The 26,561-nt window shown below is 46.2% G+C and overlaps 1 protein-coding gene across 4 annotated transcripts in view; it reads left to right on the top strand.

Moving 5' to 3' along the window:
* Nucleotides 1-26,561, top strand: part of ASAP2 (ArfGAP with SH3 domain, ankyrin repeat and PH domain 2) — a 167,876-nt gene that overhangs the window by 106,016 nt on the left and 35,299 nt on the right. For all 4 annotated transcript variants that reach the window (XM_048222891.2, XM_057309395.1, XM_048222890.2 and 1 more), the window contains exons 8-15: nt 2,999-3,074; nt 3,365-3,451; nt 11,998-12,101; nt 12,189-12,258; nt 17,601-17,688; nt 22,690-22,738; nt 22,819-22,985; nt 25,182-25,315. In XM_048222891.2, coding sequence (XP_048078848.1) covers nt 2,999-3,074; nt 3,365-3,451; nt 11,998-12,101; nt 12,189-12,258; nt 17,601-17,688; nt 22,690-22,738; nt 22,819-22,985; nt 25,182-25,315 — 775 coding nt within the window. The remainder of the gene's footprint in view (nt 1-2,998; nt 3,075-3,364; nt 3,452-11,997; nt 12,102-12,188; nt 12,259-17,600; nt 17,689-22,689; nt 22,739-22,818; nt 22,986-25,181; nt 25,316-26,561) is intronic.

Raw genomic sequence — 26,561 nt, 5'->3', positions numbered from 1 at the left:
TGGCACTGATGAGACACAGGGTCAGGGTGCAGAGGACCAGCAGGTCTCGAGCCATGAGAATGGGGTTCTGTCATGAAGGCTGTAGCCAGAGGGAGAGGCCACCCTGCTTGGTGGGAGCATGAAGATTGAATCTCAGTGGGCGCATTTTTAAAGGTTTGAGAGTTTGGTCAGGCTGGGTAGAAAACATTTAATAAAAAACAAAATTGATCTTTAGTAATATTGATGGTAAACATTGTTTGATTGAAGTTTGGAAAAGTGTTAATGGTTCAACCTAAGAAAAACGTGCAGGGTTTGTACTTAGAAATGTCATAGTGGGGGCGCCTAGGTGGCTCAGTCAGTTAAGCGTCTGCCTTCGGCCCAAGTCGTGATCTCCAGGTCCGGGGATCAAGCCCCCCATCAGGCTTCCTGCTCGGCGGGGAATCTGCTTCTCTCCCCCCCACCCCCACTGCTCATTCTCTATCTTGATCTCTCTCAAATAAATAAAATCTTTTTTAAAAAGGAAAAAAAAAAGAAATGTCACAGTGATAGGGCGTTTAGCTGGCTCAGTTGGTAGAGCATGCAACTCTCGATCTCAGAGTTGTGAGTTTGAGCCCCACATTGGGTATAGAGATTACTTAAAAGTAAAATCTTAAAAAAAAGAAAAGAAAATCAATGTCACAGTAGTGGCAGCCAGCAAAGCAGTGACAGAGCCCCTTTCTTTGAAACTTTCCCTGAGACCAGGGAGGGCATACCTAGGTGCCAAAACATGCCTCTGTGGTATGCGAGGGCACCTGGGTGGCTCAGTCAGTTAAACGTCCAACTTTTGATTTTGGCTCAGGTCACCATCTGAGCATCATGAGATGGAGCCCCTCATCGGGCTCTGTGCTAAGTGTGGAGCCTGCTTAGGATTCTCTCTCTGCCTCTCCCCGTTCCCACCTCTAAAATCAAAACAAAACAAAACCAAAAGTAGGGTACAGAAAGATAGGCAGTTTGACAGTCAGAGGGAGGAGGTGTCCTAGGTAGATGGTCAAGATCGGCTAGGTGATTACAGAGATAAAAACCAAATCTTAAACCCAAATTCGTTATTCCAAGTACACTGTCCAGTGTCACTGGAGAGAAGGGCCCAGAGGTGCATAAGACATGGACTTTCTGCCCTGACAGTGGACACAGAGCCCTGGAGAAGTCGCTGTTACTCTCTGACGCAGTTGCCATATCAGGAGCATAGTCCATGTTCAGAAAAAAAGCGTTAGGTAAAACGGGAAACGTTTTAAATGAAACGATGAAAATATAAAAAATAAAGAATTATGCCTATATCTAAAAAGTAAGGTTAGAACATTCTCATAGCGCAGCTTCTGTGATTCCTAATGCCTGGCTAATAATGGTTCAGAACCCATATCCCTGTGTGTATTTCCCTCTTCCTTCCTCCTTGGAATTTCTGTGTTCAGTCATGCTGCATGACTTTCACAGCCCCTTCTGTTCCTTACCTACTTCACGTGGGAAATCCCACAGGACCCTTGCTAAGCTTCAGAGTTGATTAACATCACTTTGCATGAACACATGGGAGACCCAGATCACATTTTGAAGATCATCTCCTTCCACTTACCTGGCCGAAGTTGGAGACTCCTTCCTTCATTAATTTATGTTTTCATTCAACAAGTACTGTGTGCTTGAAATGTGCCAGGCTTTGTGTATACTGTGTCCTTATCCTCCTAGAACTTCAGATCTAAGGGAGGGTAGGTATATTTAAATAATCACATACATAATGGTAGTTGCGCTAAGGGTTTTGAAGCAAGAGACAGTGCTCTGAGAGAATACAGCAAGGAGACTTCTTTTAAAGTAAGGGTTCGGGGCGCCTGGGTGTCTCAGTTGCTTGAGCCTCTGCCTTCAGCCTTTGCCATGATCGTGGGGTCCTGGGATTGAGCCCCGTGTCAGACTCCCTGCTCAGCGGGGAGCCTGCTTTTCCCTCTCCCTCTGCCTGCCGCCCCCCACCCTGCTTGTGCTCTCTCTGTGTCAAATAAATAAATAAAATCTTAAAAAAAAAATGAAGTAAGGGGTCATGGAAGCCTCACTTACAAATTGATATTTAACTTAAAATTTGAAGAGTGGGTGGGAATAATCCAGGAAAACAGAAGATATCTGCAGGGAGAACTCTTTAGAAAACAGAAACTGCATATGCAAAGGGCCTGGGGCAGGAAGGATCTGACAGCCATTGACAGAAGGCTGGTAGCTCTGGAATCTAATGAATGAAAGGGGCAGATGGTGCTACTTGAAGCTTGGAGACATAGGCAGAAGCCAAATCACACAAGCATTACAGGCCTTGTAACGTTTTGGACTCTGCCTTGAGCTTATGGGGAAACGTTTTCTTCATTCCTCTCAAAATGCTTCAGAGGCAATGCTGAGCATCAGCCTGCTCTTGCTGCAGAGAACTTGTCTAGCTCCTCTTATGTTTCCTGCATCACTTATTATAAACAACTTTACAAGCAATGAGTTCTGGGCTTTGAAGAAAAAGTTTCCTTTTGATATTTGATCTCAAGTTCTCCAACCACATTTCCCTGCTCTGCAGATGGGGCCATGGCCATTCACCTGCATCAAATTCACTTTGTTTTTTTCTGCCTTCTCTTTTCCACTTAGCTGTTGACTATCCGGGAAGATATTTTAGGGTCTTATTCTTACTTGCACCCCATGCTTTTCTGACCTCAGACTTTTCCATTCCTGAGCCAGAGCCTTCACTGCCTTTTGTCAGTAGGGGCCTGCTTCCCATTAGATACTGACCATAGGGTCAAGAGCAATTATAAACACTTAGGCTTATTGCAGTTTCTCTTCTGTCACTTCTTGCGGTTTTAAGTGTCATTTTATTCTTTGTTTGCCTGGTATTTTAAAGTCTGGTTCACAGAGTCTTTTCCCCCAGGAATTACATCATGATTTCACTCACTTTCCTTTAAAGAAGTATTTTCTCCATGTAATAAAATTGTTTCCTCTTTTATGAAACACTATCTATGTTTCTCCTTTTTCCTCTTAGTTTTTTCCAGGACGGACTGAAAGCAGTTGAGAGCCTCAAGCCTTCCATTGAGACACTTTCAACAGACCTTCACACAGTAAGCGGCTTCCCTCCCACACGAGTGTCGAAACCGTCTTTATGCGACAAATACTTTGATGTAAACATTGCTTCTGTATGATCCCGTGTTTGCATGCTGCGCCGCCCGGAAGCTGACAGCCTGGTTGCGCCGCGTAGAGGATGGAGTCCCCGCTGCCATCCCCTGTCTTGGCTGGGGGCGGGGGACTGGTGGGAGAGGCATTTGTTACATTTATGTGGCGATGCCCTATGGACTCCAGCACCTCACTGCACCTCACCCTGCTTCTCTCTTCTTTGTTTTGTTTTTTAAAGATCAAACAGGCCCAGGATGAAGAAAGAAGGCAATTGATACAGCTTCGAGATATTTTGAAATCAGCGTTGCAGGTTGAACAGAAAGAGGTGAGGGGATTTAATTTTGAAAGATTGCTCTTGTATACCTGTGTCTTAGAGGCTTTGGGACGGAAGAATGTGACATTCAGGTCCTCCAGGTGCTCCCAGTTCACTCTGGGGCTGTGTCAGGCCAGCACCAAGCATTTGGTTGGTCCTTAAGTTTGGTTATATGAAACTGTCTTTTTAGATATGTTTATTTCTTGGGGGAGGCACTTCCTGGAGACCTGGCCTTCATGGCCGTATATAAACCCTTTTTCTGCTCTCTGGTTGTAGATGAGTAGCTCTTAACATCTCTGTTACGTAGATACTCGGTATTTATGCCGTTGATTTTCTACCTGAAACTGTGATTTCCATGGCCCCGTATACATGGACTCTGCTCACTTGGGCATCAGCAGTTACCCGGTGGCCATCTGTGTCCTCCAGCCCTGAGATCATGCTCTGTAAAATATGGGGAACTAGATTCTCTTACAGCTGCCTTTCGATGAGCAGGAGACCTTAGTTTCTCTGGCATCATCTCTCTCCTGTAATCCCTTTTCTGCATGCTAACACATTCATGTGACAATTTGTGTTTTGGAGGCTTTTAAAAAAATATTAAAAAGTAAATTTTTAAGGTAATTCTATGATCTGTTTACTAAAGTGTGGCTATTATAATGTGAAATTTAATATAATCCCCTTCCTTGTACATAAAGGAATAGTATTTAAATGTATAACAAGTAGATTTTAGATAAATGACTATTAAACTACTGAGCAGAGCCTGAGGTTCACTGTTGGCAGTTTGGTGTGCTCTATTTTACGTTCCTGTACTATAACTGAATATTGTTGTTTCTCTCCCAAATGCATTTACCTTTGTGACCGAAGTCTAGGAGAGTAAGTAGTTCAGTATTTTAATAAATTGGAGAGTTTTGCATGCTTTCTTCATGAACTTAAATTAGTTTCTTCCATGCATACATTAATAGCCAGTAGCATTTTTAATTTTAACCCTTTCTCTGGGTTTTATTAAAGGGTAAAGAATTTGGACTCACCAACATTACTGAATGGAAAATTTCCAAGTTTACGGGTTATACATTTGCTGTTGTCCCTTTGTGGAAACAGAGCGACTCACCCCCTCCCTCCCCTTCCGCTGCCTAGCTGAATCCTTCATGTCCTTCTCGAGCATCCGCAGCCCTGCCTCTGGAGACCGGCTCTGCTCACCGCGGCCCCAGTGATCTGAGTTCCTGTTATTTCAATCAGGACATACTCCTTCTGGGTTATTGGCTGTGTCTTCAAGTGCACAGATGCTTTTTCTGTAGCTAGACCTTGAGCAGCTTGAGGATGCCCTCCTGCCTTCTGTGCCTCACCAGCCATCATGTTGTTGGACCATATTGCTCATTTACTAGTCTTTTGGTAAACGTGGGTCTGCTAAGTGAGAGATTGGCTGATTGAAGTCACGTGTGAGTACTCGAAATTACCATGAGATGGTGGCTTCCTCCCAGTCTAGAGAATGTAGATTCTGACACTTTGATATTCCCAAACATGGATGATAAGCATAAAAATAAGGAGAGAAAGAACTTGGGAGAATGGAGAAAACAGTGGCTTAAATATAACTAGAAGGGGTGGTGCTAGGTGTTGGAAGCCCAGTGCCACCAGAGCAGCCGGCTCCCCAGTGCAGGTCTGGGAGTGGTTGAGAGCCGCTCTTGTCCGAAAAGCAATATCAAACCCACGAAGCGAAGCTCAGGTTTACAATAAAGGACAGCAGATGCTGGGCACAGTGCAAAGGCCATGTTTACTTTGGCTGTGCAGAATTAGGAGGTTTGGGAAAACTGGCTGTTGTCAGCTGGTTATTTATAGCTTTGCAGAAAAGTATAACAAATCTACCAGCACAGACCAGAAGTCTTTATGGTTTGCTGTGTTTGTGTGTTTTTGTTGACCAGCCCAGCTGCCCACGACTGCACAGAGGGACCATAAGAACCTTCTTTACTGCTCCTCTTTGGCTTTCTGCCCAAAGATGGAACTCTCCAGTCTCTTGCTCGTGATTGTGTCGCACTGGATGTTGTATTACTCTCCGCATTGCTTTTTGATGATGGTATTCTGTAAATTGGATGGTCTGTGAACACAGTTGCCAGTAGGAAGCGAATGTGTATAAGTGGAATTTTATATATTATTAAAAACTTTTTATGGTTGGAGTTCTGTCTCTTCCAGTTACAGCAAGAATTGAATGTTGGGCACTCTCATTCCCTTTTTTGGATTCTCTCTCTGACTTAGAAAGCTGAGGTGTTGATAGTTTTTATTTAATGTTTACGAAAATTCTTACTACATAATTTCAGTTCAGGGGGGCCCTGGGTGGCTCAGTTGGTTAAGCAACTACATAATTTCAGTTCATAAATTAGGTAATGTGCCCCAAGGAAACTGCACTGATGATTGGTGGGAGCCACTCTCCTACTTCCTTCCTGTAAATCTCAAACATCAGTCATTTGGTCTAAGTGAAGAACATGGCCCCTGCATGTGGCGGCTTTGGGCTGCTTCTCTTTGTCACCCTGCAGCTGCATTTTGTAAAAGGACACTGTGCCGTTATGATCTCAGTGCCCCCACACCTCTGAATCGCTGACATTCGTATTTTTTTATATTTCTGCTGTCTGTAAAGAAGATTCTGATGTTTGATTTTTCCACTTTTATATTATATTTTTCAGACTTATAGATGAATTTAAAAACTGTGCAGTGAATTCCTATATATGCACCATAGTTTTAACATCTGAGAAAGTTAAAGCCCTCCAATACTGCTCATTCTTGCATGAACCTTCTTCTGTTTCCCCATCCCACATACGTCCCATCTTAGTTCAGTTCTGTGGGACAGATCCCATTGCAGTGCTGGCAGATTCTCTGCCAAAACCTCATTTTTGGCATGTGGGTTCTCTGCTGTTCGCTGTTGAGAGCCCAGACGTGTGCCTTCAGTGGGAGGGCTCAGCCTCTGGGAGCTGGTGTTGGTAGGCCTGAGTGCTGAAACCACAGTGATTTTCCCACTTTGGACATCTCAAGTGTGGTCTGTCTTCACGTCAGCTTTATGCTCCCCCCTTTTCTTTTTTTCTCTCTCTCTCTTTTTTTAAAGATTTTATTTATTTATTTGAGAGAGGGCAAGCACAAGCCAGGGGAGGTGCAGAGGGAGAAGCAGACTCCCTACTGACCAGGGAGCCCAATGTGGAGCTCGATCCCAGGACCCTGAGATCATGACCTGAGCCAAAGGCAGATGCTTAACTGACTGAGCCACCCAGGTGCCTTAGTGCTCCCAACTTTTCAAGTGTCCCTGTCTGGTAGGAATGTGTTTGAACAGTATGTGCTGTCCAGCGAGCAGAGGTCCGTGACAGCCATAATTCTCTTCCGACTCTGGCTTTTCTGGTCTAGGCTTCCATATCTTATCATGCCTGAATCTGGCCTTAGTCACAACCCTCTGGCCAGGTGTTCACTTCCTTGTCTCTCCTGCCAAGCTCCCAGTGACCTGACAGGCCTTCAGTTCACCCTCCATAGAAGACTTGTTCATTGAGTCACACATTTGACTCCCATTTTCTTCTCTTCTCTCTCTCTTTTTTTAAGATTTTATTTATTCGAGAGAGAGAGAGAGAGCGATTGTGTATGTGAGGAGGGGGGAGGGAGAGGGAGAGAGAATCTGAGGCTGACTCCTCACTGAACATGGAGCCTGTTGCGGGGCTCAGTCTCACAATTGTGAGATAGTGATCTGACCGAAACGCTCAACTTACTAGGCCACCCAGGAGCCCCTCAACCCCCATTTTCTTAGCAGTTACTCTAGGCCAGGTACCATACAAACAGAATAAGATAGATACAGTTCTCACCTCTTAAAGGGCTCACAGTCTGGGAGTAGGGTCAGAAAATTAGGGTGCAGTGTAATGAGGGCTCCAGTGGAGGTCAGCTCCCAGAAGGGGTTCTACCCCGTGTGGGAGATGGGTGTATGTGCTGGGCGGGTGTATGTTGGGAATGAGGGTTTGGAGGATGATTCAGAGTTAGTAGAGTCCCAGCAGGTGGGGCAGGTGGGCCATCTTCTGACCAGCACAGAAAATTCGCCTGGGTAGCTGTCTAGCAGAGCAAAAGAGCATGAATTAATCATAGGTCTTCACTTCCTACTAGGATGGCATGGAGCAAGTTACCTGACCTCTCCACGCCTTGGTCTCTTCCTCTGTAAAACAGGAACGATACTGCCACCTCAGAGAGTTGTTACGAGACCTAAAGGATAGTTTCTATAAAGCACTCCACACATTGTCTTGATAAGCAGGTTCTAGTCCGTTCATTCAACAGGTACTGTGGTCCTAGATGCTGAAGAACAATAGTGGACAAAAAAAAGACCTAATTCCCACTGCTTGGTGGTTGAACAGTAATGGATGTTGGTGGTGTCGTCTATGATAGGTTATCCTTCTGCCCACTTGACCCTCCTCCCCACTCTGACTTAGGAGCCGTCGTACCCTGAGAAGGTACTTGGACGTATGTGGGACATCACTGCTCTCCCTTGGTAGAGAAACTTCAAGCATCCAGGGGTGACTCCTTGGCAATCCATTTATCACAAGAATTGTCTGAATACAGACTTTCTAAGAGGTAGACAGATAAAGTGTATAAGTTTGTTGTTGTTTAGATTATTTATTTATTTACTTATTTATTTGAGAGAGCGTGCCAGTGTGCGCATGAGTGGGGGCAGGGAGAGAGGGAGATGGAGTAGACTCCCTGTTGAGCAGGGAGCCCAACGTGGGGCTCGATCCCAGGACCCCAGGATCATGACCTGAGCTGAAGGTAGATGCTTAACTGATTGAGCCACCCAGGCACCCCTAATGTGTGTGAGTTTTTATGATGTTTTAGGCGGGGAGGGATACTTCTGATATAATGAGCAAACCTTTATATGTATAACATATGCAGTATCATCACTCTTTTTCCCCTGTTTCTGAAAATTCAAACATTAAGTCTACTGTTCATCTGGGCATTCTGTCCTGGCAGGACCCAATGCTTAACACTTCATATGGCCACATAAACTTTAGGGTCGTGGATGGTGCCTGGGGTCTGAGAACTTGCCTGGATGTCACAGGATAGAGGATATGCGTGTATCGATAGAACCTCAGGAGAGCCTTCTGAAGGTCCATAAGATGCCCACTTACCCTTTGTGCTTCAGACATATGAACAGTCTCCACATTGTGAGACTTGCTCAATCAGGTCCTAGGCAAAAGTGCAGAGTATGATGGGGAGTCTCCAAGAGTCAGGGTAACATGGATATCCCAGCCCCCAGCCAGTTGCCTCTCTATGTGTTAGATTCTTCTTTTCCCCAGAAGTAAAGGGTCTTTTCTCTTGGATTATATTCCATTGAATTGCAATCTTGATTTTGTGAAAAGGCAGACTTCATTTGTCCCCCCTTCACCTGAATCAGGTATTGTATAAAATACCTGTATGAACAGGTGAAGAAAGACTGTTTTTGTTGGATCACCTAGAAGTCACCTTGAAAATGCTAAAATAATTAGTTCTAAATCAGATTTGATTTTATGTCAAACAGGTTATATTCCTCTTATTTACACATTTTAAATTGTATGGCTTCAGATTTGTCTCCACTTTTTAATTGATTCAAGAAATACCTGGTCCAAAGAATAAAACCGTAATTTCTTCCTTAAAGTCTCGCAAAGGGTCTGATTCTGTTGAAAAGAGAAATGCCCTTTATCCTGTTCATAAGGCCTGTGAGTGTTCTGATTAATATGCTTGGCATGAACACTTCCAGCAGTGTTGTCACATGATTCCACCACTTACTTTGTGCAGGGTTTTTTTTCTCCCTAAATCAATAGTCGTATTTCTTGGTTGTGCAATTTAGTCTTTTGACAAGTTTATTTTTAGTCTTTCACAGTGATTCGTATAGGTGAGCAGCACTTCTCTGTTTCTCCTCCACTGCATTTATTCCCAGTGATGCTTGAAGCGGGGTTTGCTCTAGATTTCTAGGGCTAACATTCTGCCCGTGTGAGAGAATGTGGAAACTGGCACCATCCTCACCTGATGAATGAGTTGTTTGCCCTAGTTGTCTGGAGGCAGGAGAAGAGTGAGGACGTTTCTTCTATTTTGGGGTCTGTTTGTTTAGCCTCTGTTGTCAATTCAATAATGGGATGCCTGAGCACATAATTGATTTCTCAGATCAAGATTTTCTTTTAATTTGCTTTTTTTGCAGAGTTGTCCCATAAATATTTCACAGTTAAAAAGTTAGTGCTTTAGGGGCGCCTGGGTGGCACAGCGGTTAAGCGTCTGCCTTCGGCTCAGGGCGTGATCCCGGCGTTATGGGATCGAGCCCCACATCAGGCTCTTCTGCTGTGAGCCTGCTTCTTCCTCTCCCACTCCCCCTGCTTGTGTTCCCTCTCTCGCTGGCTGTCTCTATCTCTGTTGAATAAATAAATAAAATCTTAAAAAAAAATAAATTAAAAAAAAAGTCAGTGCTTTAAAACAAAAAGCAAACAAAGAAACAAAAGCCTGTGTTAGGCAGACCATGTTCATGGAATGGAGGATTTAATACTGTTTAGATGGCCACAGCCCCCAGACTGATCTGCAGATTCAGTACCATCCCTATCAAATTCCCCCCTTTCTTTTTGCAGAAATTGACAAGCTGATTCTAAAACTCGTAAGGAAATGCAGGAGACCCAGAATAGTCAAAACAACCTTGAAAAGGAACACAAGTTGGAGGACTCACACTTCCTGATTTCAGAACTCACCACAAATCTGTAATGATTGAGGCAGTGTGGTACTGCCACAAGGATAGACTTACTGATCAGTGAAACAGAATTGGGAGTCCAGAAATAAATCCTTACACATATGATTATTCAACATGGGTTCTTAGACAATTCAGTGAGGAGAGAATAGTCTTTTCGACAAGTGGTGCTGGGACAACTGGATAGCCACAAGCAAAGGAATGAGTTTGGACCCCTACCTCACACCATAACCAAAAATTAACTCAAAATGGAACAGAGACCTAAATGTAAGAGCTGAAAGTCAGATTCTTAGAAGAAAACATAGGTATAAATCTTCATGATTTTGAAGTAAGCCATGGTTTCTTAGATGTGACATCTAAAGTACAAATGATAAAAGAAACAATAGATAAATTTCATCAAAATTTAAAAATATTATGCTTGAAAAACTTTAAAACTATCAAGAAGCCAGGTGGCTTGCTGTTGCCTTCAGGTAGTCAGAACTCTGACTCAAGTCTGTGTGTCCCTTCTACCACTTGGCCCACTTTATCTTAGCTACACTAGCTGTCCTGATTTCCGTAGAGAATGACCACAGCTGCTGCTTTCCTCTCCATGCCTCTGTGTGCTGACCCTCTGCATTGGACACCCTCCCCCTTCTTCTCCACCTCTACTTGCTTTCATCTTGAAAACTCCCTCCCTCCAGACTTCTGCGCCTTCCTCCACTTGGCCCTTCACTTCTAGAGTACTTGTGTTCTTGGTTCGGATCACATCAACTGCCATGCATTAGTTCTTTCTTTGTTCGGCAGTGTCTTGTTTCCCCAAGGATGATGGAGATGAGACTGTGTCTCAGGACATCCTCTGGTGAGAGCACACGGAAGGAGCATCGAGGGGGAGGTGGAATTCCCTTCCGTTCTCCTCTCTGGCCCTAACAGGCTCTGCATCTTAAGTAAATCACTTATTTTCATCATGTTTCTATTTCCTCCGTTATGAAATGGAGCTGATAGGAACTTCTCAATAAACAGTTGGCCTGTGAACTCTGTTCATGTTTTGCTCCCTCCTGTTTCCTTATGTCTGCCAGAATTTCCAGTGCTGGTATGGACAGCTCCTTCCCACACTCGGCGTGGGGCTTCTGATATTATCTGTTCAATTATTGAGCACTCGTTGGGTGCCCAGGGTTTCGTTGACAGTCCTTGCCTTTAAGAAGCTGAAGCCTGGAGTTTCCAGTTGTGGTAGACTCCACCAGATTCTCCGCTGACCGAGTGGATGGTCTACCCTGAGGCTGAGGCAGTTGGGCTCAGTGCTTTGGCCCCTCTGCTGGGTTGGTGGGGTTGATTGTTGAAGGGGTTGATTGTTCAACACCTGTTATGTACCGGGTGTTCACACGTGTTCTCTTACTCAGACCTTACTATAGTTACCATTTTACTGGGTGTTGTTTTCCTATTTTCCAAGGAAGAAACTGAGGCAGGGAGCTCAAGTAACTTACCTAAAAGGGAGAGGTGGAACATTGTTTGGGGATTTTTCTTGCTTTAAAGTGCTGCCTTTGCTAACACATATGTTACCTTTCTTCTTGAGGGCTGCTTTTGCCACACCAGGAGCTCTTTGCCATTATCAGGGACTTAAGGCTCATAACTAAGTAAAATCTGTAACTTCCAAATGGCTCATTTGTCATCAGCCCGTTGAGGGATGCTGGTTTGACATTTCCTTCTCCAGCCTCGCAGGTGGCATTAACAAATTCCTGGGTATGACTTTTATGTCCATTTTTCTTGGTGTGCCGATACGTGACATTTCTCTAATTTAAAAAAAAAAATTTAAGGACGGCTTTTTTGAAGCTTGGAATCTGGACAGGATTAAAAACAACTTCTCGACCATTTTTAGGATTCACAAATTCGCCAGAGTACAGCCTATAGTTTACATCAGCCTCAGGGAAACAAAGAGCATGGGACTGAGCGGAACGGCAATCTGTACAAGAAGAGCGACGGGTAAGTGGCCGTGTGGCTGGAGGGTACGTGCGTGTGGATCTTCTGCATCCAAAATTGCTCAGCTCTTATTTCTTTTTCCTATTTAAGGATCCGAAAAGTGTGGCAGAAAAGGAAATGTTCCGTTAAAAACGGTTTCCTGACCATATCCCACGGCACCGTAAGTATTGTCTTTTAACTTGTGGGCTGCTGCGGTGAGGTAAGAGGGGGACGCCAGCCACTGGGCACGGTCTGCCCTTGACAACGACTTTTAGAGACCTCCCTCCTAGGAGAGCGAGTCTGGGGTCCTTCTGAATGTGGTGCACCTGCCCCCTGTTGACGCTGCTCCAGCCGGGGAGAACCTTGTGTCGTTCACTGCCTGACCGGGTCTGGCAGTCGGTCCTCATTTAGATGCTGGTGGCTTCCAGAAACAGACAGCCCATCACTTCCCAGCTGTCTTTGTTTCTGGAAATTGAACGTCCTGCTTGGGAAGATTCCTGCTTTTCCATTAAAGGGGAAGCGTTTCAGCAGTCAGTACTCTGGGAATCCGAAATCCAAGAGAAGAGAGAGTTCAGTCACGTTATTCTAGAACTCCATCACACTGCGCCCAACCTTAATCATGACCTTTTTCTGTCATCCTGTGTATAAGAGTCCTGGCAAGAAACGGAGGCCTGTGTGTGTAGCGTATTGAAAAACCAATCAATCTGAATAAAATGATTTACTAATCTATCTTTCAGACCAGGGATTTTAACCACAGTTACAAACACAGCCTTTCGTACCACAGTGCTTTTTCCCATGGCGTCTTAGGCATATCGTTGCCTTACCTGGTTTGACAGAATCTGATAACTACCACGTAGGCTGGTAGACTTTTTTGAAAATGTCTAAAGGCTGAGTTGTTGCTCTTTAGGGGCTAATGAGAACACTGATGGTGGCCAGCATTTCTGTTCCCCAAGCAGGAGACTTGGTACTCTGCGCATATGAGCAGCCCCGGTCCTGTGAGTGCGTGGGAGTGGAGATGACCCGGAGTCTTTGTCATCCGCTCTCCTCCCGCCCCCTGTTCCCACCAGTTCCCCTGGTGACAGGCAGAGCCAGGCAGGAGCACAGCTCAACGTGGGTTCCAGAGAAGCAGGTCTTCTCATGACTCATGCGCAAGGAAACTTTGGCCTAGGGGATTGAATGTGTCTCTTGCCTGGGCAAATAGAGATCATTTCGCTTTTCTAAAATCCAGCCTTCACTGGCCTCCTTTGTGGTCATATCACTCCTGGGGCTATGCAGTTTGGATCCTGACATCATGTTCTTTCCATATAGACCTATGCCTGTGTGTTGGGGAGGAGGGCTATAGACTCAGGGAGGCCGATCTATTTAGACACCATGCCTCTTTAAAATTAAGACCACAGACTGGATGATGGCCAGGTTCCCTCCCTGCTCCAAACACCTGTGAGTCTGTGCTCTGCTCTCAAATGGTTTTCTACTCAGTCGTTTGTTTTAATTGAGGTTTATTGCCTCCGTGCAGAAAATTTCACAGAGTAGAACTGAGTTTCATTTGGTGCCTGTTTACAGCTCTTAAGTCATTTGGTATATTTGCCTCATTAAAGCATTCTGCTAGAGCCAGAGCCTTGGCTTAAGCCAGTGAGTGGTTCTCCCTCCAAGACAGAAATGAAAACAGGCCTAGTAATCCTTTGCTCACAGTGTAAACTTGGGCTCCCATCACTTCCATTCTTGAGCCTCTCTCTAGAAGATGCAGAGGCTCGTTTCCTTTAAATGTTGATGGGTTGCTCCGGTTTTTGGCAGATAGTACAGTTATAGCTAGCTTTACTAGCGTACTGACAGCTCACCTTGTCACCCAACTTGCATATTTAATAAATGCTTTGTGTTTAGGGGGATCCCTGTCTAGGGAGCCTCTGCGCGCTCCGTATGACTCACCCTGCCCTTTGCAGCCTGGGCTGGGAGCTGCGGGAGCAGCCATTGCCTCTGGCCCTCTGCCTTGCCAGGAAAATCAGAGGGTTACTGAAGCAGGAGCTATGCATACGCCACAGAGCTCTCCTTTTCTCCTTCCTCTGTGTGTATTCTGCACGCTCTGGAAGGAAAATCCCCCCCCACACACACACACACGTGCCACTGCACCTGCACAGTGTTCACGTGTGGTGATGTGAATTAACCTCTGCCGAGAAAGGGATTCGAGAGATGCCTCTTTGTTTGCTTTTGTTTGGATTTGGCTCCTTTTGTAGTTTACCTTTGTAGCCAGCATCTCCCTGAGTAGGCTAATTTACCAACAGGGGGAAAAGGACAATTATTCAAAGACCTGATTGAGTAAATGGGGATCTCAGAGCAGTATCCGGCACTCAGTGGAGAATCAGATCTTTACGTTGTGGAAGCACGGGGTGTATTTGCACCGTTTGGAAAACCAGTTTCTTCCCCGGAAGCTGGCAGCCTTTGGGAAAGGAGACTGTTGTGCTCTGTATTCTAGCAGAGGGACGGTGGTAACATCCGGATGAATTCAGTGAAAGCCATAGTTGGTATTCCCCATTAGCCAAGGTTAAGTGTGTTTTCTGGCCCTGGGAAGAAGTGATCTTTGGGACAAAATAACTAATTGAGTAACATCTTTGCCAAGCGCATCACTTTGCCACACTACCAGAGACTGGGGACTTCTTAAACTGGAAGAAATGTCCCCTGGTTCTTACATAGTCTCATTTTTTTTTTTTTTTAATGATCATCAGTCATGAAGAATACAGACTTCCTATTAAAAGCCTGAGAAATGGGGAAAAAATAGAATGGCATTATTAAAATGAGAGGAGCTCTGATAATCAGTGCCTTGAGTCAAACACAAAATCTATAGATCTCTTTCCCACTCCTTCCTTTTTATTAAGCCAGAGCTTTTCAGATTAAGCTCTCAAAGAGCACTAGTGTCTGATGCATTAGGCAGAACTGTTCTATAGCTGAATTCAGTGATGACACCATTTCCCCCAAATTGCAGCAGGCGAGGGAATTGAAAGGATAGAGTTTTCTCTATTTAAAAATTTTCTCCCGTAGATTTTTTCCTATAGCTTTGGTGTCAGCCACTCCTTAATCTGGATGGACAAATAGCAAACAGTTATTAATGTAAAACATACAGGCTGACATCTTCAGCATATCAGCCGTTCTGAGTTTTGTGGACCTACTCTGACAGCTGTTAGTTTTAACGTGTAACCACATTTGTGCCTTTGTGATTATTCCTACTTCAGATATAGGCCCTGAATATTTTCCCGTGTCTTGTGGTGTTTTGTACACTGTGAAGGACAGTCTGTGTTTGATGGTAGCTGTCTCGGTAAGAATGAGCAGCTTTCCCTGTGGCACAGGGAAAATGAGAGAATACAAGTTAGAGGGTGGTATTCATTCAGTTCTGCTTCTGTGCTGCACTGAAAGACACGCACAGAGATGCCCAGGTCAACGCCTCTGCCTTCCATGGAGAGCCGTGAGCGGCAGTTAAGAGCTTGTGCTCCGAGGCCAGGCTGCTTGGCTCAAACGTTGCTTCACTGCTCCCAAGCTCTATAAGAACCACCACATTATTTAGGCTATCTGGGCCAGTATTTTTATCTATAAAACTGGTGCAGTTCCTACCTCAAAGGTCAGTTAGGAGAATTAAATGAGTTATTTTATTAAGAACTCTTAGAACAGTACCTGCCTCTATAGGCAAATCATAATAATTATGATGGTGGTGGTGGTTATTAATAGCTTGAGTGAATGTAGCTACCCTTATTATTCAGAATTGTCTTCTTGTGCATGAAAGTGTTTCGGTGTACACCGACCCCTCTTACTGCTCCTGTGCCGAAGACTCGGTGAACACCGGCAGTTTGGACGTAGGCCAGGAACGGCCCCTAGATGCATATGTATAGTGGTGTGGTCACAGGAGGTAATGGGTAGACACCTGCTTTGTGTGGTAAGGTACGTGGTTGCATCATGGTGTGGTCTCCTGCTTGGCGCTGTGGAAATATAGCATTCAGTATACCGGTTCCTGGATGAGCCAGGTAATTCTGTTGGTAAAGATCCAAAATTGGATTGATGGTCCTTTCACTCGGAATTGTCAAAGTTTGCAAGACTGGATAGAGCTTGAAGTCTTTTAATACTGATCTCTGTTGGTCCAAGGATTCTGTGAGGCATCTGTGACTGTGGAGAATATCCAGTGAATTTCATATAACAGATGAGCCCAACATGACCACAGACCAGGAGAGTCTGGTCCACCCTGTTTACCCAACTTCTTCTTATCCCCCCTTCCTTTTATCAAACCCAAACTGTTCACATTGCAAGGATCCGTCCTATTTTAACAGAGACGAAGCTCCCTTACCCCTACTCTGTGAGTTTAGTGGAAAGGGGTCTATAAATGAATGAAGGTCTCACAGGTCTGCCCAGGTGTGGACGCGCATCTGTGTGTTTCTCAGTGAATCCCAAATCCAAGCTGTCACAGCTGTAACACGGCCGGTGGCCGCAGGTAGGGTGAATAAGAGGTTGAAGTATATGGCATTTTATTTGCTCTTTTCCTTCGGCAGCTTGGGAGGTGGGTAAGATAAGCCCATTCATATTTGGAGACTTCTCTAAGATTTCTGAAAGACATTTTACCATTAAAATTTTTTTTCCCTAAAATTATGTTATCTTTTGATCTTTGCCTTTCTGGACTAATTATGGTGGCTTTTGAAATGGTAATAAAATACCCATTTTGACATCTCTTTGACAAAGATGTATTGTGATCTTTTGTTGCTGCTCTGTTGGGGGGATTTGGGGTACTTATGTGAATGAGATGGGTTTTGTTAAAACTTAAATGACAAATGGATAGCATTTAGGATTATCAGTCTGTTATCTCTTGTGACTTCAAAAAGTAGGGAAAATAATTTCTGTCATTTTTGTGCTATGAGATTTCTTTCCTTGGAAGTAAGTGTTTACACTCAGGAAAACACTTCTAAAATCACCAGAAATTGAGCTGGGTGCCCAAGTCACCCAGCCAACCATCTGTGTCATCAGCAGGCATTGGGACAGAGTGTCTCAGAGCATTAGCTGTGGAGCATATTGATCTCAGGGAGCCCACTGCCATCGACCTCAAGGGCAGCATCGCTTGCCCCCTGGCCGGGTGGCTGTGGGAGCCACCAAGTGTCCCTCACAGGAGGTGGCAGCTGCCTTCCGGGGAGCTGAGATTTAAGGACATGCTGTATCGTGCCTTCCTACATAAAATCTGCCTTCTGCAAGCTATCTTTGCAAACTAGTGGAAACCCTGTTCTTGCTGTATTTTTTTTTTTAAGATTTTATTTATTTGAGAGAGAGTGAGAACAGGAGCAGGGGGAGGGGCAGAAGGACAAGCAGGCTCCCTGCTGGGTGCAGAGCCAGATGCAGGGCTCCATCCCAGGACCCTGAGATCATGACCTGACCTGAAGGCAGACGCTTAACAGACTGAGCCACCCAGGTGCCCCATGTTCTTGTTGTATTTTAATGAGAAATGATACCATATGATTTTCCCTTCCTTCCCACACATCTCCCTGTTTCTCTGTTTTTAAACAGGCTAACCGGCCTCCTGCGAAACTCAACCTATTAACCTGCCAAGTGAAGACCAACCCCGAGGAGAAAAAGTGTTTTGACCTTATTTCACGTAAGTTTATTTCTTAGGTGCTATGCTACAGAGAAATGATTTTCAGCTCTCTGCTATGGCATCAATCCCATTTCAAAGTATTAATTGTCAAGGAGAAATGCCTTTGTTTCAAGTGACATACATGCTTTCTCTTTCCACTCATAATTGTTTGCTTACTGGTCCCTCCAGTTTAGGAACTGACGCTGAGGGTGGCCCTGCTCTCCTCGTGGGCCCCCGTAAATAAGGAGATTATCCTAGATCAGCCCCTCAAGCCTAAAATCTCCTCACTTAACTATAAAAAAGGATGATTCTGTTGTCAAAGCTTCCATGGTTTGGGTGGTGTTAGAAATGTTGCACAACTAACGTGTAAGGTCCCCAGCAGAGCTCTGGCAACTTTCGTTTTTTGAAATTGTTTTGATTTCCCCACCACAGAATTTGTCTTTCTGCTTTTGTGTGCTTTTCTTTTTTGTGGCATACACAAAAGAATCACCACAGAACCATCTGTTGTGATGAGTGTCTACTCAGCATCCCTAAGAAGAAAGGAAAGGACTAGTGTGTCTTCATGGAAACAAGATTGGCCTTTGTTCATGGTACTTTCAGGTGGCAGGGTTATAGTTTGGGGGAAGGAAAGGGCCAGATCCCCTTTCAGAAGGAGGTCACAAGGGATTTAGGCACAAGAATTGTGTTTATAGAGGAAAAGTCTAGACTGTGTGTTTTAGGAAGATGAGCACACGGTCTTGATTGGCTCAGTATCCAGAGCATGACATGGCTGCTTTTTAAGATGTCTGTTGGATTATATTATCGAGGACTAGGAGTTATTTCCTATATGATTTATTGCTCACAGCAAGCTTATGAGGTAATTATTCCCACCTCCACTTCTCTGGGCGAGGAGACGGAGGCCCATGGCTGTTCACCCTCGTACCCCGTTGTCCCCGTGGTAATGCGTGCTGTCCTAAGTTGGAGGAGAGCCTTGAGCAGTGTGATGTATGTAAAGGGTTTGGGTGTTGTTCTGTCCTTTAGATTCTAGACTAATTTGTAAAATAAAAATTAACTTTATCCTGCTTCAAACCCTGTGTCCCTACTCGGTCTAGTGAGGGCCACAAATGTGTTTACCCCTCTCTGCTCTCAGATCCTTCATTTACACAAAACAGTGCAAACATGCAGGACTGACCATAGTTTACAGCTGGGAATGTGGGGCCCCTGGGTGGCTCAGTGGGTGGAGTGTCCACCTCCTGAACTCAGCTCAGATCATGATCTCAGAGTTAGGAGATCGAGCCTCACGTCAGGCTCCACACTCAGTGGGGAGTCTGCTTGAGATTCTTTCTCTCCCTCTCCCCATTCCCCTGAGCACTCTCTCTCTCTCTCTAAAATAAACAAATATAATAAAATAAAATAGGATCGCTTCTGGGGTTACCTGCCTCTGGAGAACGATAGAGTTTTATGTGAAGGGAGAGAACTTGATGGCATAAGCCGATGTCAGCAAGTGGCTGGGGACCACTTGGAAGCTTTAGGCCATTCCTTTTTCTGAAGCAATAACCCATGATAAGCAGTGTGTCACCCTTCAAGACCTGATGGGTGCTTAGTAGTTAACAAAGCTTGCCTGAGCTGCACGCACACGGGGAGGCAGATGTGAACACTTCCCTCCATTCGCCCCGGTCCCTCCAGCACCCCTGTGGGGGCCCCCGTGAGATGCACAGAGGCATTTATTTCACACTTGTAAACAACCCAAAGCACCCCCCGGTCTACACGTTTTTAATTTCTGGTCAGGCACTAAGGAGGGTCAGTAGATGTAAGTGTGCCTCGCTCCCTACCAAGCGTGGATTATTGCATTCCTTGGACATGTGCGAAGGCGGGCCTGTGTAAATCTGGTTTCGTGTGACGCTCTGGCAGGCCAACATTTGCCAAGATTCCATCAGTATCTTTGCTCTACTAGTTAATGCTTAATAAATATCTTCGGGCAAGGGCTTCCTGCCTCTGATACCCAGAAGGGCTCCCTGAATTCAGTTTGAGGCACTTTTCTAAATTTGCTACAGTCCATTGTCAGTCTTTGAGAAAAAAAGCTCTTGTTTCCTCTTCTTCCCACTGTCCTTTAGTGGGTAGAGTGAATCCCAATCCTACGAATTTTTCATCCTAGTTTTCAAAAGGTGTTACTCTCCTAGGAGTAGTTGTGGTGAAAATGCTTTGTCACAGCACTGTGTGGGTTTGGTTGTCAGAGAGAAGCCTGAAAACCGGCCACGAGTCCTCCAGAGGAACACTGCCAAGTGGTGAAGCCCTGATTTGTTGAGCATCCGGAGAAGGTTGGGGCTCGGGGCCATGTCTGATCGTGCCTGACTCAGGAAATGAGGCTGTCACCCTCTCCGTTCCTCCCCCGCCTGCTGGCCAGGCTAGTGGGACACGTAGCACGAAGATGCATTTGAGCTCTTTATTTTTTATTTTTTTAATTTTTTTAGATTTTTTATTTATTTATTTGACAGCGATAGACACAGCCAGCGAGAGAGGGAACACAAGCAGGGGGAGTGGGAGAGGAAGAAGCAGGCTCCTAGCAGAGGAGCCTGATGTGGGGCTCAATCCCATAATGCCGGGATCATGCCCTGAGCCTAAGGCAGACGCTTAACCGCTGTGCCACCCAGGCGCCCCAACGTTTGAACTCTTTAAACAGTTGGGTGGTTGGAGAAATAAAGGTCAAGCTGCATGATGGGCGGCGAGGAAGATACCTCAGCTGTGGGTCTCTCAGGGCCCCAGAGTCACCCCCTCCCCGGGAAGCTGAAATGACCCAGGGAGCCCAGGAGAGTAGAAGACTGACAGCTGGCTTCAGTTGGTTCCCTGCAGGGCCCTCCGTTACCATTCTTCCCCCAGCAGACATTCCCCACTCGGAGCCCGCTATAAATGGGCCTGGGCTTCTCAAGGAGGGCATTTCTGTGGCAAGGTTGGCCCTTTGGGAGCTTGTCCAGCTCTCTTGCCCTCAGATCGACCCCATCCTTTGCAAATTCAAGTCCTGCCCCACTGTCCTCAATCACACAGTCACCCTTGGCAGGATGGAAGGTGCAGGAGAATTTGGAGGTGACCTAGGTCAGCGTCTTGAATAGGACGGACCCACCAGGAGCCGGTTACTTTCCAGGTCCACACACTGGGCATGTGGCCATTTGGAGCCGGAGCCTCAGGCAGAGAGGCAGCCCTTCCCAGCCCCCAGCTACCATCTTCTCTTGCTTCTTCTCTCTCAGAGTTGAAGCTGCTAGAAACTATTCTTGAATTTATGAGCATCTCGAGAGTGTCTGTAGGAGGGAATTCTTACTTGGAAGTTTTCACAGAGCATTTCATCCGCTCCTCACATGTCAGAATATAGAATTGGCCAAAGGAAATGGGCTGCTCCCCTTGCCCCTTTGATTCTCCTCCTTGAGCTGAGCCTGGTCTGCCCGAGAGATGGCTCAGTGAGAGACATGCCTCTGGCACTGCCCGCCATCAGCACCGCTTCCCGAGACCCGTGAGAGGCGCTCAGTGTGGGGTGTGGCTCTGGCGGAAGGTGGGAGCCATCAAAGGGGTATTGCTCCCCTTTCCAGCACTGGCAGTTCAGCATGGCTCAACCTCTAACATCTGAATCAGGAAACTCGGTTCATTTTTCTGAGCCTGAAACTGTTCTCTTAAGTCCCATCCCTCTCCTCTGTGACAGGGTGGGGGTGTAGCAAGGGTATAGTTCTGTTCCCCCTTCGTGTCAGAAAAAAAATGGAACAGGATGGGAAGAAGCGAATGGAACCATGAGTCGAAAACCTGATTCCCCTGCCGTCAGCTGTGTTTGTCTTTGCCACTTACCCTCCCTGGGCCTCTGTGTCCCTCCAGCCAGCAATCCGGGAGCCGCGCTCAGGACCAGCGCGCTTCTGGGGGTATGAAGACCACTGCTGGAAGACGTGTGAGCTCCTTCGAAGGGGCACGGAGGGTTCTTCTGCTCTGCTGTCTGGAGAAGTTGGGTCTCCTCCCTTTTTTCATTCTGTTTGGTTTTAAATTTAATTTTCCTTTTTGGTTTTGTTTTGGACTGATTGTAGACAGAATCTCTGTATATCCCTCACCAGCCCCCCAGTGGCTTGTCTAGTAGTATACAGTACGTGTTACCCACCACGTGTACCACCCATGAACCCAGAAATCAACATTGGTGATGCTGTTCACGAGGGGTCTTTCTCACATGGTACCGCATTTCCACTGGTGCTCCGGGACTCGCTGCAGGAGTCCGCGGTTGGTTTTTACTTCATCTTTGTCTGCTACAGGCTGTAGCAGTGCCAGAGCCTCTCCTGGTCTTCCAGTGACCTTGATACTTGTTTTGAAGAAGATTGATCAGTTTTGAAATGTCCCTCAACTTGGGTTTCTCCGATGTTCTCCCACAGTTGGACTGAGGTTCTGCGCTTTTGGCAGGAAGAGCACATCCCATGCTCCTCCTCTGTGCTCCGTGCACGGGGGTCAGCAGTCTGGCACAAGCCTTGTAGACACTGCTGTGTGTGCACACGACTGTGTGTGAGCCTAAAATCTTGTGTCCCATCATCACCTGGCTGTTCCTCCTGCTTCGCCCTGTAACACAGCACTCCCACAGCCTGCTAGAACGTCTCATCTTTTTCTAAGAAGGCCAGAAAATATCTCAGATACTCATTAGGACAGGCTTTTATTATTCAAAGGGCTGTAACAATTACTTTTGGGGGGGCCAACTTTGTAGCAAGTTAAAAAAAGCAAAGCTTTTGAAAAGATGTTGATGGTTTCCATCCCTGAATAGCTTCGGTTTGGGGAAGCTTCATGTCTTTATGAACTGGAATGGAGGACAGGGCAGGTTTGTGAATTTGGATGACAAAGCCACAATCCCCCACAGCAAGGGCAAGCAAGGCATGGAAGGACATGAGGGAGGGCTCAGTTGTCTACAGATGGTTCATTTCCTAGCAGAGAGTTGCGGTTATACCCAAGGTTAATTATAAACCACTTTCTGCTGGAATTGTGTGTGGATTACTGTGCGGACTCACAACTGACGAAACTCCTCTTGCCGTGCAGATGACAGGACGTACCACTTCCAAGCGGAGGACGAGCAGGAATGTCAAATGTAAGTTCCTTGGAGGTGGGCCTTGGGGCTGGGACCTCACAGTCCTCGGGGATTTAACACACTATCTCTTGTTTTTCTAGATGGATGTCTGTGCTGCAGAATAGCAAAGAAGAGGCTTTAAACAATGCATTTAAGGGGGACGACAATACCGGGGAAAATAACATAGTCCAAGAACTGACCAAGGAGATCATCTCCGAAGTGCAGAGGATGACGGGCAATGACGTGTGTTGCGACTGCGGGGCGCCAGGTGACACCCTGCCCCCTTCCTCCCCCGTCCTCCCCCCCCGCCCCCTCCAGCTCTGGGACAGTCACATCTCATTCCGAGTCACAGACTCCAGTCACCGATTTTCCCTTTCACTGCAGGCCCGGCATTGCCCGGGCAGCATGCAGCTGCGTCCTGGGCTGTGTGCAGACCGTGTTGGGGGAGGGTGGGAAGACGCCTGCCTCGGGGCCCCGCACGGGCGGCAGGAAGATGGCCCAATAGGGCTGAAAAGATTTAAAGCTTTTTGAGAAATGAAAACGGAAGCACAGAAGGCGGGTGAAACCAAGATCATCTGCTCATTGTATTGGCTGTGCGGCCTTGTAGGGGCGGCTTTTCGCGGGATTTACTCCATCCTCCCTTTGTGCTACTTTGTAGAACTTCAACTTTAAGCCACTGTCTAGTCTGTGATGCTGGGAGAGCCACTTTCTTTGTTAGGTATTGGTTTTCCTATATGGAAAACCAAGGAACTGGCTGCAAGTGTTTTCGGGTCCCTTCCAGGTGCCACGTTTTGTGAAATGAGATGTGTGTTTTTGCATTTTGGTGAAGCCTCTCGGGGACTTCATTTTTTTTAATCGACATAGAGTATCGTTGTAAATTTTAATAGCTAGTATTTTAAAAGCTTAAGGAGTGGATTTCTTCTGATTAAGCTGGAATGGTGCTGAGAGGTCAGGGGAGCTTTGGAATAGCTGTTTCTGGACATTTACAAAATAAGGAAAACTGTGGAATGATCAGTTACCTTTTTCATTCCTCTCATTCTACGACAGTTCTTACAAAAAATGAACACAACAAAAGTAGAGTGGGCAGTTGAGAATTGCTGGAAGGTTCCTGTTGCCCCGAAGGCTGTATATCTGGGGGTATTTTGAGGCACTCCCTTGGGGTCTCAGACTCATTAAAAATTACCTTCTGGCAGAAGATGAGGGAGGGAGTGATAAGTAGTGAATCGCACTTTTTCTTAAGAAAAGATGCAGACAACGCAGCAGTTGGACATTTAAAATGCTGCAGAAAGAAGTCAAAGTTTTGTTTATTTCTGTTCGCAAATGCTGAGACAGGATGTGTGACACGAAGCTTGATATAAAGTAGTCGAAACACACTTCTACCTGCCGAGGGCCTCATACAGCCAACAGGGTAGAAGTGAAAACACCAATGCCCAGAAGTATTTCCTAACGGAGAACGTTTTTTATAACTTGAACATTTCAAAAAAGAACTTGACAATGATCTAGTGACACAGGTTATGCTGTTTCCGTGCCGTGAGCTTCCAAGGTCAACAGGCCGTTCCAAAGAGAATGGTACTTAAGGGCTGTGATAATGTGCTCGAGTGGGTTATTTGGAATGCCCCATTTTCGATCTAGCTTTCATCTGCCAAGCATTTCTTGAGCGCGTGCTGTGTAGCCAGCGCATAGTAGGATGGCTCAGTGAGCTGGTAACTGCTCGGAGGAGCTCGGTGTCGCGGTGCCAGCACGGCCTTGGACCTCGGCACAGGCGGGGCTGACGTGCGGCCCCACGACCCGTCAAGCAAGGCCCTTCTCCTTTGTGAGCACTGTGACGACACCTGTCCTGTTCGCCTGCTGGCGCGCTTGTGTGCTGAATGAAGGATTCTGCGTCTGTATCTGTAATTTCTGAAGCTCTTGTGATCAGAACTCTTAATTGCTGCCCTCGAAGTGCCAAGCACATAGTATGGCATCAGCACATGTATGTGTTCTCCGTCATTACCGTTAGCATTTCGCGGACACAGAGACACACTTTACGTCTGTTCCCCATCCAGCGCTAGACTGTGGCATTTTTTTCTCTCCCCTTTGCTGGTCTGACCAAGGTTGGCGATGGGCGTGGTCTGTGTTCAGGACAGCCCTCGAAGACCTGTGCCCACTAGAGGGCACTGCGTCCTGTGTATCCTTGGACGCGGCATCTGTCACTGGGGAGTTCTTAATGAATAGAAGGGTGGGCAAGATAAATGAGTAAAGAAATGGAGGGATGGGAAGAGGAGGGAGAGCAGACACGTGCATGTGTGTATTGTGTGTAAATCGGTGCTAATGCAGAGTGACTGTGAATGGGAGCTCCCGCTGGGTCAAGGAATAAGAAGACGGTCATGCTCGAAACGCCACGTGCAGTCACTACAGGAAGAATGTTGTGACCCTGGCCCTCTACTGAACTGCAAGCTCCAATTTGCCCTGTTCTCTTTGGCAGATCCTACATGGCTTTCCACCAATTTGGGCATCCTGACCTGCATTGAGTGCTCTGGAATCCACCGGGAGCTCGGGGTTCACTACTCGCGGATGCAGTCCCTCACGTTAGATGTCTTAGGAACATCTGAGCTGCTGGTAATTCTCAAATCCTTGATTTTGAAATGGAAGCGAATGAGCTGAACGCTGGGTTTTCATTTTGGCATTCAAATCCATTTTGGTTTCTTGAAATTCCACTGGGCTGATGGTTGTTGATTTTTGCCAGATGGGTTTGGGCAATTAGAACCTCAGTGACGATTCCTCCTTCTCGGCCACTGGTAGTTGAGGGCACTTTTTGTTGTAAAACTTGGTTCTTAAACGAATAAAGTGAAGTGAAACAAAGGAGAGCTGCGACTGTTGTAAGATCATGGACTAGGACGGTGGCGTCGTCTAGCTGACCCCGTTCCTTAACCGCACGCGGAACGCAAAGCCCAGAGACAGTCGAGGACGCATCCCCGGCAGATTCCTGCCAAGTCTGTGGTCACCACTCGCCTCGAGCCTCCAGTGCTCTTTTCCTCTGCCCCTTACTGTTGCCCTTTAGGGGAGATACTGGTCTTTGCTTTTACTGCCTTTGTCTCTAAGGAAGAGTTTCATTCTGGGGTCGGGGATAACGCAGAGCCGTGCAGTGCGATGTACATGGATACTGGGAGGCTGAAGCACTGTCTGTGACGTAACGTCCAGAGTAGTGAGACTGGCCCCACTGAGGAAAAGGCACATCCCGCTAGCTGTTTTGAAGCCACCTAAAATGGAGCTTTTGTGAGCTGCTGTCAGAGTCTGTAATTGCTGGTAGGAAGCAGTGTTAGAAACTCTTGGCATAGCTGGGCATTGGACGGTAAACATGAAGTGGTTACAGATTGCTGTTGATTATAATGAAAAGAGCAATGGTCTTGACAGAAAATCAATTATCGTGGTCAGTATATCCTCAAGGGGCCATTTATTTTATTGATGACCACTCTAGAACCAGCGTGTCTGAACTTAGAATACATTTTGAACTATCTTGTCAGATCCTTCCGGTCTTTCCGAAGGATTCCTTTATGGTCTTGAAAGACCAAGTTGGGAGAAACTAGAGTGAATTCTGGTCTCCTGGTTAGTAACGTCCCCGAGAACTTCAAGTTTAGAGCTAAGCTAGACTCGGCGAGACTCCAGCAGCGTGTCCTCGGTTCCACGGTGTGGTTGTTGGTAAGGTCATGGTGCGTCCCACCGACGTCTTAGAGCTGTGTGGAACCAAGTGGCTGGTATCATGGGCAGCTGATGGTGGCATAGATTTGAGATTCCCACAGTATATTTTCAGAGAAGCACAAATTATCTGGTAAACTCCAGCGGTTGCTGTACTGGTTTTCTCAAA

The sequence above is a fragment of the Ursus arctos genome, unplaced genomic scaffold (assembly GCF_023065955.2).
Source record: "Ursus arctos isolate Adak ecotype North America unplaced genomic scaffold, UrsArc2.0 scaffold_8, whole genome shotgun sequence".
NCBI lineage: Eukaryota > Metazoa > Chordata > Mammalia > Carnivora > Ursidae > Ursus > Ursus arctos.
This window is presented reverse-complemented; position numbering and strand designations above follow the sequence as displayed.